The 19,479-nt window shown below is 38.9% G+C and overlaps 1 protein-coding gene across 6 annotated transcripts in view; it reads right to left on the bottom strand.

The window, feature by feature from the left end:
* NFIA (nuclear factor I A) overlaps window positions 1-19,479 on the bottom strand; it is a 390,911-nt gene that overhangs the window by 42,656 nt on the left and 328,776 nt on the right. For all 6 annotated transcript variants that reach the window (XM_032136492.2, XM_032136490.2, XM_032136493.2 and 3 more), the window contains 2 exons: window positions 15,737-15,915; window positions 13,308-13,473 (listed from right to left, as the gene is read on the bottom strand). In XM_032136492.2, the coding sequence (XP_031992383.1) occupies window positions 13,308-13,473; window positions 15,737-15,915 (345 nt within the window). The remainder of the gene's footprint in view (window positions 1-13,307; window positions 13,474-15,736; window positions 15,916-19,479) is intronic.

Below are 19,479 nucleotides of genomic sequence, written 5' to 3' on the forward strand. Positions count from 1 at the left end.
GTTTTTATCCAGATGTATAGCATCTAGAGGATAACTACACCGAATTTCTATTATTTTGATCACATCCGTACAGCTACCTCGTCCTATTATTTCTGCAAATCTTTTGTCTTTACAAACAAGTTACTAACAGCAACAACAAAAACTCACAACCCTCAGGGCACAGAATAAAAGCCTCCTTATCGCTAGTAATTACAGAACAACATACCCACAAGCTTCCTTCCTGAAAAGCTAATGAATTCTAACTTAAATATATTAGCATTGCTTAACGTGTATGATAACTATTTGCATGGTATGTCTAAGGTGCCAAGAAGTCACAAAAATCATGAAAAGAAATAGTCTGGCCAGATGGCTTTGCTCTGTTGGCATTTCTGTTTGTATTAAGGATCCTAAGGGCAGTAGGAGGTCAAGCTATATCAGAATTTGGGGTAAAACATATAGAAAGGGAGGTGCAAGACAATTCATGTTATAATGTGCACACAGAGAGGAGACCAGAGTAACCCTTCAACTGGAGACGCTTTGACCTTATGTTACCAAAATTTGTGCAAGAAGAAGGCACTTTACAATGAGTGCAATGAGTGTATCCTGTAGCCAATCTTTTTTTTTTTTTTTTTTAGAGACAGGGTCTTATTCTGTCACCCAGGCTGGAGTGGAGTGCAGTGGTGTCATCATAGCTCATTGCAGCCTCAAACTCCTGGGGGCTCAAGTAATCTTCCCGCCTCAGTTTTTCCAGTAGTTAGGACTACAAGCACGTACCAAGATGCCCAGCTAATTTTTTTACTTTTATTTTTTGTAGAGGTAGGGGTCTCACTATGTTGCTCAGGCTGGTTTGGAACTCCTGGTTTCAAGCAATCTTCCTGCGACGGCCTCCCAAAGTGCTGGGATTGCAGGGGCAAGCCACTACACCTGGCCCACAGTCTGTCTGTTTGAACTGCCTGTAACATTCTTTCTCATAATAGTTTTTAAAGGCTAAGAATACAACGTTGTTTCAGTTCATTTAAATTTATTTCTGATGGCTGATCCAAATTTTATGACTGTCATTTATTTTTATGTATACGCTGTGTGTTGCTCAATTGACAGAAAATATTTATTGATCAGAAGCAATCATGTATATGGATAGGGACAGGTGAAAGTTATATTAAATAGCCACAGGGAATAAACCCTGGATTTGGCTGGGGTTTGCTAAAAAGAGAAACTTAGATCAATATATTGGATTGCTCCCTCTTGAAAGACTTCCGCAGCCTTTCAAAAGGGAGTGCAACTCTGGAAATCTACTTCTGGAATTTATCCTCCACAAATACTAATAATACAGATAAAGGTTTATGCTACAAGATGTTCATTACATCATTACTTATAAGAGCAACAAATTGGAACCAACTTATAAGTTAATGCTTCATCCATACATTGGAATATTTTGCAGCCATTAATAATATCTTAAAATAATAATGATATTGTAATGTATTTATAAGATGAAATAAGAATCATTTACAAAACTGTATAATACATACACACATATATCATGATCAATTATGATTAAACTATGCACAGAAAATGACTGGAAAATATGCACAGAGAGTGACTGTCTTTGAAGACTGGGATTATGGATGATTTTTTTTTCTTTTTTGAGATGGGTCTTGCTCTTTAACACGGCTCACTGCAGCCTTGACCTGCTGGGCTCAAGTGATCCTCCTGCCTCAGCCTCCTGAGTAGCTGGGACCACAGGTGTGTGCCACACGCCTGGAAATTTTTATTTTTTGTAGAGACACTGTCTCATTATGTTGCCCAGGCTGGTCTTGAACTCCTGGGCTCAAGCGACCTTCCTGTCTCAGCCTCCCAACGTGCTGGGATTACAGGTGTGTGCCATCACACCCAGCCGGATTATGGATGATTTTTAAATAACTTCCAGTAATTTTTAATCTTAAATAAAACACAAATGGAACCTAAAAATCTCAAATAATACTTTTTTTGGAGACAGTGCAACATAGTCAATAGAAAATAAATTTTAAAAACCAGCAAATCCTGGATTGAATTCATTAGATCTCTTATTAGAAATGTGATCTTGGCAAGCCAGTTAACCTCGCTGAACTTCTCTATATGGAGACCAGTATAATGGACATTACTCCAATCTCCCAGCCCTTTAACTAAGGCTTTACCCCTCTGTGATATCCAACAGGTCACTCTCTTCACAGGAACAGTCCAAAGGGTGATCCCTACGGAGAGGCTTTGCAGATAGGATGGGAAATCCCTAGAATTCCAATTTTAGTATAATTGATACAAGTAAAGAAAAACACTAAAATCATTTCATCAGGGACTACTTATTCCAATATCTGATAAGGGACATTATATCCCCAACACATTTGCCTTCCAACAAGTAAAAAAGATAACACCCAAACTTCTCAAGGGTTAATGTTATGATTATACCCGTACACAATCTGAAAAGGTGTAAATTGGCACAACCTTTCTGAAAGCAATACAGTAATGTGTATCAAGAGGAATGCTCATACTGTTTGTATTAGCAATTCCAATTCTAGAAACATATCCTAAAAAAATTATTAGAGTTGGGGACAAAAATATATGTCTAAGGATATGCTGGAGCATACTCCATAGGTTAGAAGAAAAGTTTATGTCCTATAGTAGGAATATAGGTAAAAATTATTTAAAATCCCATTTCTTAACTTTTTTTTGAGTAAGAAAAGGCATAAAATGTGAATTAATGGCATACTAGATACTATATTCAGTATGGTCACAATCATATGTGTATACACACACACACACACACACACACACACACACACACACACACAAAGATGAGGAAACAAGACCAAAATGTTAATAGCTGATAATGGGAGAATATAATTTTCTTTTTTATGCTTTTCTATATTTTGTAAATTTCCTAAAATGCCATATATTATCTTTATAAAGAAAGACAAACTCATCTGGCATCTGAAATAATAAAAAACTAAGGTGAACACAAGAGTTGACTGGGTTATGATGACCCAAATGAATGGAATCATCCAATGTTCTGTTCTTTTTCCTATTCCTTCTTTGCAATGCTCATCTCTTAATCTTTTTCCTGCTTTGGTTTCCATGTTTTTCATCTATTTCAATGTACCCAGGATGGTGTTATTATTGATGCAATGTAAAAGATTTTTAATTGAGTGTTTTAAGATTTTCAAGGGAAAGCTGCATGATATTACACCTCTAAACATAATATGTGTCCTGGTAGAGTAGAAAACACTGGGCTTTGGAGTCCAGCAGACTGAGATTTGAACCTTTGCTCAGTTTCATCTTCTTTAAAAGGGGCTAACAATTCCAATTGTGCAGACTTATAATAACAAATGCAACTAAGGTAATGCATATGAAAATACCTATCAAAATGCTTGATTTTTAAAAATTCTTTTTCTTTTCATTTAAAAAATTTAAACACTAAAATATTAGACTACACAAAATTAAAATACTCTAAAAAGTATTTATAACAAATTATGTTATAAGATAGAACAAGTACATTTCTATTTAATGGGTTCGTAAGGCAGAACCTGCAACCAACTAATAGCTACTGTGAATGAAAACGCTCACCTTACACTGAACCCCATGCTCTCTGTGAGGGGGAAAAGAGTATTATTCTTTACTAGAAAAATCACACATTTTTGGAATCACTCCAAAAGTTCAGGTTAGTACAGCTAAAAGCTAGATGTATAAAAATTGCCAAGGATTTTATGAACTCCCCCATGTGTGAGTATGTGGTTTTGATCACTGTCATCAGTTTACTATAAACAAGATTATTAGATCACTAGACAAATATTTTTAAGAATAAAGAAATCATAATATTTGATATAAAAGGAGGACTGAAAACTTAGCAATATCTTTCTTGCTGGATAAGGCACCAAAAAGTTGTCTGCCAACAACCTTGTCCCTTTCCCTGGAGTAAACCACTATTAGTTTCTATCCTTCCACATACAATCCGACGTGTACATGCATCCCCTCTCCCATGCAGCATTCCATACATATTTCTTAGCACTCTCCTTTGCTGAATTAATGTAACGATATAATTCAAGGATTAGTCCATGAATTCACGGAGGCAGACCTATCTTTTTATTTTTACAGAGTTCCTAATGTACAATACTCAGTTGGTGGGTGTTTCAGTTATTACCAGTCTCTTATTGTAATCAATGTTGCAATCAATACTTTATGTACAGTTTTGTTCATATGCCCAAGCCATGTATGCACGGCTTACATGTAAAATTTATATATGTACTAATATAGGTACAAAATGTAAACATGTTTTTGTGTTATAAAGTTTATTACACACATTTACATTTTATATATAAAAAACTAAAATGTCCTCTGTGGAGGTTGAACCAATTTACAGTCCTTTAGTAGCATAAGAGAATGTCTGTTTTCCACATGCTTACCAATATTGTGTTAAGACACCTTTTGATCTTTGCTAATCTAACAGGTAAAAATATCATTCAAGTTTTCATCAGTATTGCTCCCACGGGACATGAATGAGATGTCTTTCAAATGTTTTCCTTTTCTGTTTATATCCTTTTCTTGTCTTTCTATTGGATTGTTGGTCTTTCTCTAACTTTTAAAAATAATTTATATGTTAGATAATTTAGCCCTGTCACGACTGTTACAATTTTTTTTTCTATCTTTTGTGTTTTGACTTTGTTCATGGTGTTTTTTCCATGCATAAATTTTGGATACTTTCCTTTCATGGATGCTGGTTTTTTGGCATTATTTAGAAAGCCCTTCTTTACTCCAATATTATAAAAATTTGCCCTGTATTTTCTTGTGCTATTTTATGGCTTAATATTATATTTTTGGTTCCAGCTGAAATTTATTTTGATGTAAGAAACATTATTTTTTCCAGACTGTCCCAATATACTTTACTGACTAACCCCTTTTGCTCCTCTAATATAAAATGCCACTGTTATCATAGATTAAAATACTGTATGTATTTGAGTCTCTTTCATAATCTCTCAATTTTTGAAACATAATGGGATAGCAGCAGCACTGATGGAGGAATTAAAATCAACGTGGAAATCCAGCAAAGTAAAATAAGTTCCCCGGCACTAAGTGACATCAGACGTTAGACTAAGAGTAGGTGACAACAATGAGAGAGTTTGGGGATTGTTCCGTATCCTGTCTGTGGTATTGGTTACAAGAATATTATTAACATTCACAGAGCTGTACACTAAAGAGTGAATTTTACTGAATGTAAAATTTTAAAATTAAGAAAAAGAACAGTCACACAGTCTAGGCATCACTAATGAAAAAAACAGTTCCATGAATGGAAGCCACTAACTACTTTTTTTCATTCTTTCTTAAAATCTATTGCTTCTTCTCTGACAGAGGAAACACAGTCCTTATGTCTCCCCTCAAACTTTCTGCTCTCTTCCTTTACCTGCTAATAAGATGCACTCTCTGGAACAGAAACCAATTCATACTTAAGTATAAACAACTACTAACATCTTCCTCTGTATTTCTCCCATTGGGTTTTCACTGAAAAAAACAAAACAACAAAACAAAAAACAAGAAGCTTTGGGCTACAGCAAAGATCCTCATGCTACAGCCAAGCCTATGAGCTCTAGGTTGAAGGTGAATTGGATGGAAATCATGACTCTAGTATCCTGGCTGAATGACCTTGAGAAAGTTATTTTATCTTTCCATGCCTTGTCTTTCTCAATCTGGGTAACAAGAGAATTTATTTCATAGGATTATTCTGAGGATGAAGTAAGATAATACACATAAAAAAACACTTTGTAAAGTGGGCCGGGCACAGTGGCTAATGCCTATAATCCCAACACTTTGGGAGGCCGAGGCAGGTGGACCGCTTGAGGCCAGGAGTTTGAGACTAGCCTGGCCAACATGACGAAACCCTGTCTTTACTAAAAATACAAAAATTAGCCGGAAGTGGTGGTGCGCACCTGTCATCCCAGCTACTCAGGAGGCTGAGGCATAAGAATCACCTGAACCAGAAAGATGGAGGTTGCAGTGAGCTGAGACTGCGCCACTGCACTCCAGCCTGGGTGACAGAGCAAGACTCTGTTGCAGAAAAACAAACGAACAAACAAACAAATAAACAAACAATTTGTGAAGTGCCTGACACATCTGTAAAAGCAAAATACTTGGGCCAGGCACAGTGGCTCATGCCTGTAATCCCAGCACTTTGGGAGGCTGAGGCGGTCAGATCACAAGGTCAGGAGTTCGAGACCAGCCTGGCCAATATGGTGAAACCCTGTCTCTACTAAAAAATACAAAAATTAGCCAGGTGTGGTGGTGGGTGCCTGCAGTCCCAGCTACTCAGGAGGCTGAGGCAGGAGAATCGCTTGAACCCGGGAGGCGGAGGTTGCAGTGAGCTGAGATAGTGCCACTGCACTCTAGCCTGGGAGACAGAGCAAGACTCCATCTCAAAAAAAAAAAAGCAAAATACTTTGTTGTTGTTAATTTCGGACAGCAGCAGACAGCTGTGGTTCCCCCCAGAATCAGAAATCTAGTCACATTGTTTGTAATTTGTTCAGTTACAGTACGAGGTAGTAGAAAGAGCATGGAAAGGCCTGCATTTGAGTCCCTACCAAACTAACCTGGGAATGGAACCTCCATCTTCCAATCTCAGTTTCCTTGCCTATGAAATCCTGACCTCATAGGAGTGTTGAGAAGATGGGATGAGATAATATATATGTAAAAAGAGCTTTGTTAACCAAAAAAGCATTGAACACATGTTAATTATTATACGAGAAATTTTAAATCCCAGTCATAGATTATTGTTATGTTCTTGGCTAACGAATTCATATTCATTTGTATAATGAATATATACAAGATTCATCAAAGATATAAAAATAAATAATAAAGGTAACTTATTATATGCTTCTATTTTAATAGAATTCTAGTTGAAAAAAATTCAAAGTTCATAGTGAAGAAGGCATGGAGAAACATATTGATAGGTCTTTTATGCACTTTTAAATTGAGTTTTTGTGTTCCTACTTAATTAAAAAAAAGCATGTTTTATCTTCCATCATAATTCAAGAGTGTTTTTTCTCTTTCCATTATATTTATAGATTATGATGCCAATCTTCATTTTTTTCTGGAAAAGCCCATTTTTATAGTATATTGATTCCAATCTACAATATAAAAATTAAAGTACAATTAACAGAAAGAATTGTGTATTTTGAATTACCACAGCACAAACAGACCTAAACATAATGAAAGATTTCTCCCATGCCTGAGCTGTTCTCAGGACTCTTAGGTCTATTCATTCATCATACTACATGTTCAAAAAGGAGACCCTTCTCAATTTAATGAGATGATGCACACGGAAAAACCCAGTCACCTGCAAAGAGCTGCGATAGGCAGCAGGTTATTATGATCAGTCCAGCAGTAAGACGTCTAATAGGCATCTCAAACATAATTTGGTCAAACCGAACTTCTGATCTCCACCCCTCACCCAGAGATGCCCCTCCTGTGTTCTTCCCATGTCAGCTGCTGGCAACTCTATCCTAGTTGCTCAGGTCATAAACATAGGCATCATCACCAATTCTTCTCAACCCACATCTAATGTGTCAGCAAATCTTGTCAGCTCTACCTTTCAAATATACCTGGAACCCACTTACTTCTCATCACCCCTATTGCTCCCATGTTGGTGCAGGTCATTAGCAACTCTTGCCTGGATGATTGCAATAGTGCCCCTCCCCATCAACGCTGCCTGTTTTAGTTTTCTCCATTGTACTTACTGGTCCTTAACTCGCTAATTTACTTATATTTTAATTATTGTTTATCCCCTTCCACTAAAATGTAAGCTTCATCAGGGCAAGGGATTTTTGTCTGTTTTGTTCACTTTTATATCCCTTGTACCTAGAATACTGGCTAGCATGTAGAAGATGCTTATTTTATTTATTGGAAAAAACCCAGCTTTTTAACTCTCTGCTTTAATTCTTTAATTCTTGCTCCTGACAATCGATTTTCAACAAAACCTTCAGGACGTATCTATTAAAATCTAGGTGGCATTACCTCTCTGCCCCATCTCACTCAGGGTAAATGCCGAAGTCCTTACAAGAGCCTATAAGAACCAGCGTGATTTACATCCCCAAGGCCCCAAACGCATCCTCACTCCACTCTGACCTCACCCTTTGCTTTCATTCCCTGAACTCACCACATGGGTCTGCCTTTCTACTGGCTGGTTCTTCCGCCTGGAAACCTCTCCTCCTACGGCATCCTGGCTCACCCTCTCACCTTTGTCCAGACTTTGTTCAAACTTGCCCTTCTCAAATAGCCCTCCTCTGATCACCCTGCTTAGAGGTGCATCCCTCCCCTCTCCACTGGATTTCCCTATGTAGCACTTACATATCACCGTCTTATATCCTACCTACCTTTCATACTCACTATTTTGTTCACTGTCTTTCTTCCCTCTCTAGAATCAAAGTTCCACAAGGCCAGGGATTCCCTGCGGAATCCTAGCACCTAGAAGAGTGCTTGGCACATAGCTGATGCTCAGTAAACATTCACTGAATAAATGAAAGAAGTGGTCTTTTTTTCAGGAGCTATCAAAACCCACACAGGTAGTTAATCTGTGGGAATGGAGCACATTGGTTGTGAAATGCTCTTACAGGTTTTGCTTCCATTTGTCATAGTATCCTAAAGAGACCTGGCACAGTCTATCAATCTTTCTCCAAACAAATCAACAGTATAAAAATTATTCTTGCCGCATCCCCACTTCCCTATTTCTTAGGGCACTGGTAAGGATTTTTCCCATTAAAATGTATTTATTTCACAGGATTTTTTTTTCCCCCAGATCTGCCTTCCCCCTGTTTTTCTGGCCACAGCTGCAAAGTTTAGTATTAGTGCCAGAGGCAACTGATTAGTTAAAAAATACATACTCTGCTCCAGGCTGGCATCCATTTGTATTTCATTATAAGAGGATATTAAAAATGATGCCTTGGACTTTTAACCATCTACAGCACAGCACATCTGTTACCCCTGTTTGTTCTGATAATCTGACTATGAGAGTGAGTACAGCAGTTAGTGTTATTCCCATTACCACATAAGGGAGTTGAGGTCTAGAAAAGTTGATAATACAGAAAGCACTTGGCATGTTTTCCTACTTTTATTTTTATTTATTTATATATATATGTTTTGAAACAGGGTCTCGCTCTGTCACCCAGGCTGGAGTGCAGTGGTGTGATCTTGGTTCAGTATAGCCTCGACCTCCTGGGCTCAAGCATTTTTCCTGCCTTAGCCTTCCAAGTAGCTGAAACTACAGGTGCACGCCACCATGCCCAGCTAATTTTTGTATTTTTTGTAGAGATGGGGTTTCACCATGTTGCCCAGGCTGGTCTCGAATTCCTGAGCTCAAGAGATCTGCCCCTCCCTCCTAGGCCTCCCAAAGTGCTGGGTCTACAGGCGTGAGCCATGGAGCCCAGTCCCTATATTTATTTTTAGAATTGTATTTTATTGCAAGTCATCTGAAACTCCTAAATAGAAAAGGCTGTTTTACGTCACACATTTACATTTTTGAGAACGGCCTCCATTTCAGACGTTGAACTGTTGGGATGCTGAGTGCATGTACTGAATACCCTGTCATGACGTTCCTTCTTGCTAAAGTTGAGCTCTGATGAACTGACAAGATAAACAGAATCCACTCAACCTGTGTTTTTAATTTCTAAGAAAGCACCTGATTTCTGAAACTATGGTTTTGCCCTACATTTTTATCTAGTGGTAATCCAATTTTAGGCCCCCCAGCTGGTTTCAGAAGAAAAGTTCTATCTTCTCTTAAGACACCAGGATGTTATCCCTACTGAACAGCTTAGAAGTCAACTCCTCTAAAATATCTTTACCTGGAGGCCCACACTGGACCAAACTCCCGCCCATGTCTTCTCGTTGCACCTATACACACCTTTATCCCAGTGTCTCCTGTGTAAACTGCCTGTTTACCTTTCCCTCAATAGATCCCCATTTCTTGAGAGCAGGGATCCATCATCTCTGAATCCCACGCACTAACACAGCCATGCCGCGTCATAGGTGCCTGATAGGTGCAGGCTGAATAAATGAATGAAGAAGGCAGTCATCAAAGATGAATGTTAAGGGAGGGGGAAACTACTTCACTCCTGATATTTATTCCCTTCCATCTACTCTTGGCTTCTCTCCACGCCCTCACCTATTACTCTCTAGGTTGTAAGAGCTTCAGAGGAAAAATTGGACATGACTAGTTCCCTACCACCCCGCCCCGTCTCTTCCTCTTTGGGGACAGGTGCTGGTGGGACGCACACTGCCACCTGCACCTTCAAGCCATCAGCTTTATAGGCTAGGGAGGACCATATGTAGGAAGGGCTGCTGTGGTCTACCCCTGCCAGTGACCAGGTAGCTATGACGATGTAATTGGGGGTTCAGTGTTAGGAAGTCCCTGCCCACAGTTATAAACTAAATTCTCTCATAATCAAGGTAATATTTTGTCTTCTGATTTTAAAAAATATTTTATCAATTGGTTTAGAAATCAGGGCATGGGAGAGGATATTTTAAAATGAGGGCCCTTAAATCCCCTCCAAATAAGGATGAGTGGGCTTCAAGATTTTTAATTTGAAAGGCTTCTCCTACGCTATAAATTACAGCTCTCCCAGCCTAACACCATCTTGTTAGGAAAGCAGAAAATGGTAAGCAATTGTATGCTGTGAAACTACATATTACTATGAATTCATCATACCCTAGAAAAGCCTTTAGCTGAACAAGGGCTAAAATGAATGATGATAAAAACCTTTCTGTGTCATCGGTAGGACATTTTGATTTGTCTGTATTTCTAGAATCCCATGATTCAAAAAAGTAAGTATCAAATTATCTGTATCAAGCTCTGGGACTCTTTCTCCTGATATTCTCTCACCCCCACCCCACCCCAAATCTTAAGTGTTGCTCTAACATGCAACCATATGAGTTGGATCTGCCAAGACTCCTTCTGCCCTTTGCCCCTTAATGCTGACAAGATGCTTGAGGCTAGGCACAAGAGGATTATAGGTATCATCTTATACATAGCGCTTGCTTCAATCCATCGAGTGGAGTCCGGAACTGTGGACCCAAAGGCATCAACTCAATTTAGGGGTTGAGTAGCTTCTCCAAGTCCTACAGATATATTTTACCATTACCCAAGCCCAGAGCCTTCCACTATATAAGAGTTTGGGCAGATAATAAAATACTCCAATGATCAGAACTGATCTCACAACAAACATGCCAGGTAGATATTATCATCTATATTTTATAGAAGAGGAAATTGATTCAAAGAGAAACAGAGTTAGTAATTTGAAAGGTGGGCATTTGAGCCCCCATCCTTTAGACTTGAATAGCCACACATTACTATTTCCACTCTTCTGTTGTGCCTCAGCAGAGCCTCATTCCCGTTACTGAAAAACTCATTATGACACATGAGCCATTGAGAGTGGAGGTGAGGATCTGTTTCCATGGAATTGATGGCATATTACTATGCAGCTTTTAAAAGACTGTGGCAATGTCCTGCACAGACAGAGAGAAGACGAGCAGAAAATGGTATGCGGAGGCATGGACAGGGCACAATAGGCATAATCTGTAAGCCAACATCCTCACAGAACAGATGTAAGTAGAGTCTGGGGCAGTTATTTCTCTGACTTGTTTAAAGATGTTACATAAATACACAACAAGCAGGGCACTTATTGTGTATTTATGTGACATCTTTGAACAAGCCTCAAGCCTCTGAGAAGCGGAGGCTTTCCTTCTAAGCTGAGCTTCTAAGATCCATGGGCCAAGCCCAGCTTGCTTCTGTGTCATTGGGCGCTCAGGCTTTTCTCCTTTGTTGACAAGTGTTGAATCACCTCTTACCAAGAGAAGTAGGTCTTCCCTAGATTGCCCCTGGACCTTCAATCTTTTGGCTATTGATACAGAATCCATGCACAGTGCTGCTCATTTCTGCATATATTATCAACATGCATAAATACTGGATAACCCAAAGCTCACTCTCTGATGTGTCCATGAGGGCCTCTAGCCATCTGGGTTCTGTGCCCCCAGAATCAAATTCTATGAACATGGCATAAACAGGGGCTCAGTTTTCTTCTTTGTCTCTTTCCCTCCTGTATTCACTATCATTATTATTCCAATACTGAAGGGAAGGAAGCTGAGAGGCCCAGAATCTTCGTTCACTGTATTCATCCAGAGGACTGCCCAATCCTGATGCTTATGTCTACAACACACTCCCCACCATGTCCCGTTCCATTCTACACCAATTACTGTGGTTCAAATTCTTGGCCTTAACACTCCTTTCCTATGCTGCTCTTACATCCTTTCCTCTGTAGATTCCTTGCCTCAGTCTCACTTCTTTTGACAACCCCCTTGAAGGCTTTCCTTAGGGTCACACTGCCACAGTTCCTATCCTTCTCTTATACTTTGCTGCCTCTTTACAGCTTTAGGGAAGGTGCTCATCACACCATCTATCAAGGCTAGGGCATCCATCCCCTAGGAACTCCAGCCTTCACTCTTTTTGTCATTATTCCAGGCACTAATAAAAGCCACATTTGTGCATTCAAACTATTTCTATCCCCTTGCCATCTCTAAAACATCAGGGAATATCTGGAGAATTACTCTCTCTCTAGTTCAAGTAATCATTCCCATCATCTAAAAGGGTTGTGAAATCTTATACTCTTTGATTAAATGTTCTCAGACTGTTCAGAGAAGAGCCAAGAGTTCTCTGCTCCTTCCATCCTACTCTCCCCTCTATCTCCGTACCCCAGCCCCCACCCCAACCTCTGCCAAACCTCATCATGCGACTGCCAGGGCTACTAGCTTTGATCTTCTGCCAGGCTCTTACTCTTGGTGAATGGTCAGTGTACACACCTTTGAGTTGATGCTTTGATCTGGACATTTTCTTCTATTTGATGTATGAGGTATATAACTTTCAATTGCATTTCTCTTAGACTGCAAGTTCCTGGAAGGCAGGGCTGTCCGTAAGAATGAGGAACTTTTTCTAAGAAGAATCCATGTAAGTAGCTGCTGCTTGATGATGGGAACAGCATTTGAAATGCCTCAAATAATATACAAAATGTAATAGCTGGTAACTTGACTTCAGTCCTAAGTATGTAGCTACACCACCTCATCCGCCCAACACCCAGTGTTTTCCTCATCTGGTGGAGTACCCAAGAGCCGTGTTCACTTTGATTCTCGGTCTGGCAAACTCATGCTACAACATCACTGGGGATCTGTGCCTCTTTCTAGAGCCTGTGCGGTGAGGGACAAAGCCTAAGTGTGGATTCCAGTGCATACAGCTTTAGAAGTGACCGGCGCCTTGTCACAGCCATACTTACTTGGTGACGTGGGGGAGGCTGCACCTCCTTCTGTTGACGTGGTCGGAGGCTTTGTGTCTGGCACCGGCAGAGGCACAGGCCTGGCCATTGGTGGTGGCGGTGGCGGTGGCAACATTGGGGTGGGAAGGAATGGGTTGTGCACCTTGCCTTGGCTGCTCCCATTGGGCTGTGAGGGTGGGGGGCAGAAAACACACATACAAGAAAAAGAAGAAAGAGACAGCAACCATTAGCTGCTTCTGAAAACAAAATATTCATCAGGCACCTTTAATGTAAATTACTAAGTATCTAGCTGCTTAAATTCTTCCGTAAGTCCATATGGAAATGTCCGTTGTTGGGTTCTGCTCTTAAGGCATTTCACAAAAGTACTCTTAGCCGAATGTGCTCCATGCATCCTAAACTTATCTCTTGAACTACATTGTCCTTCTTTGCATCTGATTTCATAAAATCACCTGCCAATCACCACTCTGGATTCGTCACCTGAGTAACCAACTTTTGCTTGGAATGTTTTGTATTTTTCTGTATTAACTGCTACCTTCATTATCTTTCTCATGATTATTAAATATTTAATATCTAAGTGTTTTATGGACTGTGGCATTATTCCACTATGTTTCTTTACATAGATAGAATAAAGTTTCCTAAATATGCACTTGAGATAAAAAAGTAATATTTTATTTTCACTCTTCAAAGTTGATATTATATAACATTTAATAAATGTGTTAAGTGAACATAGAAAATTTTGTTCACATATTGTATAACATCAGGCACAGAAACTTTAGAATTCAGCTGTCAGAAGTCTGCTAGGGAAAAATATCACTTCTAATTTTGATTTAAATTATATAAGCATATGCCATAAGAGTCATATTTATTTTGCTGCCTGATGTTAAAACAACCAAATAACAGCTCTTTAACAAAAAATTCCCCTGTAAAGAGAGCAATAAAATCCATTTTATTTTCAATTTTTTCAAAATAGTTTCATGAAGAGAACTGCCTTAAGTCCTATAAAATTTTGATCAAAATGCAAAACCGGGCACTTGACAGTTATATAGGGTGTCAGGACTATTACAAAAATGGTTAAAAATTTAGAAGTCAGATGCTTGATGCTGGTGATCAGCTCAGTTTTTTCATTGTTTCCCAAGAGGCCTCTATTCAACCAACAACAACAGTTCACATTTAGTCCCCAATCAAAATTCGGTTGAAGGAGACTCTGCTGTCCCAGGCTTTTACATTTAAGCTTAATAATTCTACAGAGGCAGTCTCACTCCCCCATCAACATTTACTTATATATTTAGTATTGCTCCTCAAAGACTACCTCATCTGACGCTCAGAACGCTGTGCTTTCTTGCCAGCAACTTTGCCTTTGCGTTATCTCTGAGTGGGCTGAGAGTCCATAAGTGAATGCTTTAGAATAAGCTAAGCAAATGAATATACAAGCAAAAAGAAAAGAGGCACCATATTGATTTGTTGTCTAGACAGAAATGTATCTGCTAACACATCACCAGACATTAGTCAAAGCTGCCTGTTCTGGCTCAGATATGCAGAATCAGGTATTTCTGCAAGTGAAAAAAATCGGTGACAGGATGGTGTGACATACTATCCTAAATTGGCCAGTAATAATTATGGCTAATCTGTAACTTCATGCACAGTTATTAGTAGGAAAGGAAAATCAAATTTGGCTTTATGCTGGTCATTGTTTATTATTATTGGCCTTGGGATACAGCTTTCCACTGTAAACATCTAATCCTATATTTGAAATAAAATTTCTGATCTTTAAAAATCACTTTTACATTTGGAATGCCATTTCAAATTGTGATTATTTGGTTTATTTGAGGAAAAATAAAAACATTCATGTGAAGCTATTGAACACTGTTTAACTTTATACCAAGATAAGTGGAAAAGATAATGACTTGCAGAAATAACAAACCATAATAAACTGTACTTTTAGCATCTTGAGTTCAAGTACTGGTCAACTTGATCTAAAGTGTTACGAGACTGTATTTTTCAAAAATATCAACTTAGTTGATCTGAAACATCTGTCCCCTTCATCTCCCTACCTCTCTCTACCGCCCCAAATCATTATTTAAAACTATTTGGTCTTTCTATTTTGTTAACTGTATGAGCCCTGGGGTGAGAATGCACGAGGTGGAATGACCAGCCCACAGAACTTAGAAGGTTATATAGTTCACCCTTGAGCTGATTTATATCCATAAACTTGACAGTTGCAAACTTAACACAAACACTGTTTTTAAACCCTGACTAATCACTCTTAGACCAAGTTAACTTTCCCACAATCTAGAATAAATATGACATTTGCCTGCAGTCAGTCAGCACAACATTAGAGCACAATGTCACATGATCATAAGGTCTCCCCTTGTTATTTTTTATATTCGGCTAACATTTCTAAAGAAATGGAAAAAAAGAGGTTTCCTTACATTGAGGAACCCCACCTGTCCAGCCTGCTGACCAGCATCAGGGCAGACAAGTTGGACAAATTCTTTCAGCGTCTCCTGAGGGTGATAGCGGATGGCTGGGTGTGAGAAGTAAGGCCCAGGCTGCTGGATAATGGGTGATGTCGGGAAATGAAGAGTCGATGGTGTTGCATGCGGACTTGCTGCAGGAAAAGAAAACATCAGGGTTATGAAAAGAAAGACCTGCTTTGTCACAGTTGAACCCGATTCAACTTCCTCCTTTATTTCTCTTCCTGGCCCGATTCACAATATTGCTCATGTGACTGAATTTAACACTGGATAGGTCTGACAGATTTTCTTCCTTAAGGCTCTAAGACAAACATGGAGGTTAGATTAGGGTAGAGTTTCGAGCTGTCTTTCTATTTTCAGTGGACATGAGTTATAAAGGCATTAATAATCCTTGGTGAGGCTGAAGATTATTCATTACCTTAAGAGCCTTTTTAATGAAGCAAGCAATAAAAAATGTATTTGGTAGATTAGACCTGACTTAACTGACATTACATATGACAAATTCTAGTTTGCACATATGGATCCCCTTTCACGCTGAGCTATCCATAGACAATAATTCATTGTTAAAGCTCTTATACCCCTTTCAAGGAAATTTCTAGGGACTAATTCAGGATGAAAATTTTTTGAAGTACGTAGTAAATGATCACTTAATGAACCCATGCAATTTGGGTGCCTCACTTTACACGGATGGTTTATGTCGCCTTCAGATGCCATTTCAAAGCCAAACTCAGAAATGCATATATGTTAGAGCAGGGGAACCCTCAGGGTAAGCATGCAGTGACCCCTGCTAAAATGTTGGCCCTGTGCCCATAAAAACTGCTAAAAGACTCAGACAACTACTACTCCCTTACATTTGAGCCCTGGTAAATTTCATGTGAACAAGATCACATTAGATTAAAAAAACTTAAGTGAGGTGCCTAATAACTTCTCTAAGAGAACTTTTGCCCTTGAATTAGAAGGATGATTGATAAAACTGGCTGGAGGATAAGAGCAGTGCATGGGAAGGCTGAAGATATTCAAACCAAGTCAAGCCAAGATAGCAGCTCTTGCTTCTCAATGAGAGCCAGAGAAACCTCTCCCAAATTAGAGGAGATGAGAGTATTTATCTTTCCTTTACTTTCTTTGGTTTAAATCTTTAAACTAAAAATCACAGGAATGTCCACATTTTGGAAAATAAGACCTTTCTAATACCAAGAATGACTCATAATACTGAAGAGAAACCCACTAAGACAGGCCACCACTTCTACCACTATCCCACTTGCATGGCTAAGGGCTGTGAAAAAGGATGCACCTGTATTAGTTGCTGGGCATGGGTTCTTTGTTCCCTACCGGGATCTCCTCATGATTGGGGCACTTTCTGACTAATGACTGAAATGGCTCATGCTATAGGGTTCAGAGTGACATCTGTAGTTTTCAAAAAGACTGGAAATGGGCGATTGGAGTGGAAGCAACTTTCCAATCCATGTCTTGCAGGTGGTCTGGTGAAACCCTTTAATTCATGCAATCTTTAATCTGCCCAATAAATATTCATAGGCTCCTACTATGGGCTCAAGAAACAAATCTGAGCCAAAACAGATGAAATTTTGCCATCGGTCATACAATTGAGGACTTCTCAAACATAACTTATTTGAATCAGAATTTTCATTACCTTCTCCTCTCAAGCTTACACTTCTCCCAGTCTTCTCCATCTTCGTAAATAGCTTTTCCACCCACTGCAATATCCCCAGAACTGAGTCTGGCACTCAATAAATATTTGTTGAATGTGCAGCGAATGACTGAATAAACAGAGGTTAATAAGATAATCATACCGTTAAACATAGAATAAAATTTGCTAAAACCAAAACTTGGTTTCTCCACCTGGTCAAGAGCCAGGGAGCTTTTAGAAAAATTGGTAAAACTGGCCTGGTACGGTGGCTCATGCCTGTAATCCCAGCACTTTGGGAGGCCGAGGCAGGCAGATCACAAGGTCAGGAGATCGAGACCACCCTGGCTAACACGGTGAAACCCCATCTCTACTAAAAATACAAAAAAATTAGCCACGTGTGGTGGCAGATGCCTGTAGTTCCAGCTACTCCAGAGGCTGAGGCAGGAGAATGGCATGAACCTGGGAGGCAGATCTTGCAGTGAGCCGAGATTGTGCCACTGCACTCTAGCCTGGGCGACAGAGGGAGACTCCGTCTCAAAAAAAAGAAAGAAGAAAAAAAAAGAAAAATGAGTAAAACTTAGGACTTCCTACAATGAATGATAAATCTTGGAATCTATTGTTATTGCTGAGTTAAAACCCACAAGCTAAAAAGTTAAATGGCTCTAGTCATCTCTTACTCTGCAAATTATGCCATTGGCTTTAAAGAATCAAAGGAATTTTTTCATCCAACATGGTACAGTCCTCCTTGCTGGTGGCAAAAAACTTTTACTCAGTACCCTGCATCTGATGGAATAGTCACTAGTTAAGGACAGAATGTGATATTTCCCAAACTGGGCTGAGAATATACTGAGCCTAACAAAACAAAACACTCAACTTTTGCAGGATGTCAAACACAAAGGTGCCAATTCTGCTGACAAGAGCCCCTGGTAGGCTGACCTTGAAGATAAAGTGCTGCTGCCTCAGGTGCTCAATGGAAAGTGATGGGTAATTGTTAGATTATGAAATCACGGTGGCCAACAGAGAATGCTGCCCAGAAAAGAAATTCACTTGAGCAAAGATCAAGCAGAACTGATCTTTAAAGAAACGAGATAGAAGAAATAACTCAAAAGCACCCTGTCATCTCCCCATTAACTGTTAATAAACATCCTTTCCCTCATTTTGTTGTTGTTAAATACGTAAAAGACAATCATTAGCAACTTAAATTTAGACCTTTATTTTTTATTTTACTAAAAACAGTTTATTCACCATTTCCTTGTGGAATAGAGTTTAACACAAACACAAGAACATATGGTACTATGTGGAATTAATTCTACAATGACTGATTTATAAGAATCAATTAATTCTTAATTAATACCAGGAAATCATTTAGCCTGTAGTTTCAAATTAGGCAATTGCCGAGTCTGCATTTTAAAGGGTCATCCTTTGCAACCCTTACTTTCTCATGCTTTGGACTTTCTGGTTCAGTCATCAGTTCACTGTGCAACTGGAGAGAAATCATTCAAGATCCTGAACCTTCATTTCTTCAAACAGAAAATAGTTACGTTACTGACATCACAAAGCTCTAGCAATTATTATTAAATAGATGCTGTTTCTCTGGATAACCTGCTATTCCTTTTCTACCAGACAATGAAACCCACTGAAACTCAGAATTAAGATTTCATCAATGCCTGCCTAACTTTGTTTTTCTTCTCTCCTATTTCTTGTTTTCTCTCTTCATCTTGGATGTTTTTACTGTACCTAAGTTTTTATTTGTCTCAAATCATTTTAGAAAAAGCCATTGGGGTTAAATCAATTAAAGAGTAAAATTCATCAGCTATATTTGGAGATGGCCAGATCAGGCTTTATAGAAAAAAACTACCATTATGAATTTGGCATGATGCTAAGGGAATGCACAAAGAATGGTATGAGTCCAGATTTTTGACGAAGAAAAACATGTCTTATGGATGTGTGTGTGTGAGTAGTTGACATGATAAAAAATTATAGCACATTATGTAAATGCATATTTAGATCCTTTAAAATGTGCATTATTTACTTGAGAGTCAATAAAGGCTTT

Source organism: Hylobates moloch, unplaced genomic scaffold, assembly GCF_009828535.3.
Source record: "Hylobates moloch isolate HMO894 unplaced genomic scaffold, HMol_V3 SCAFFOLD_18, whole genome shotgun sequence".
NCBI classification, from domain to species: domain Eukaryota; kingdom Metazoa; phylum Chordata; class Mammalia; order Primates; family Hylobatidae; genus Hylobates; species Hylobates moloch.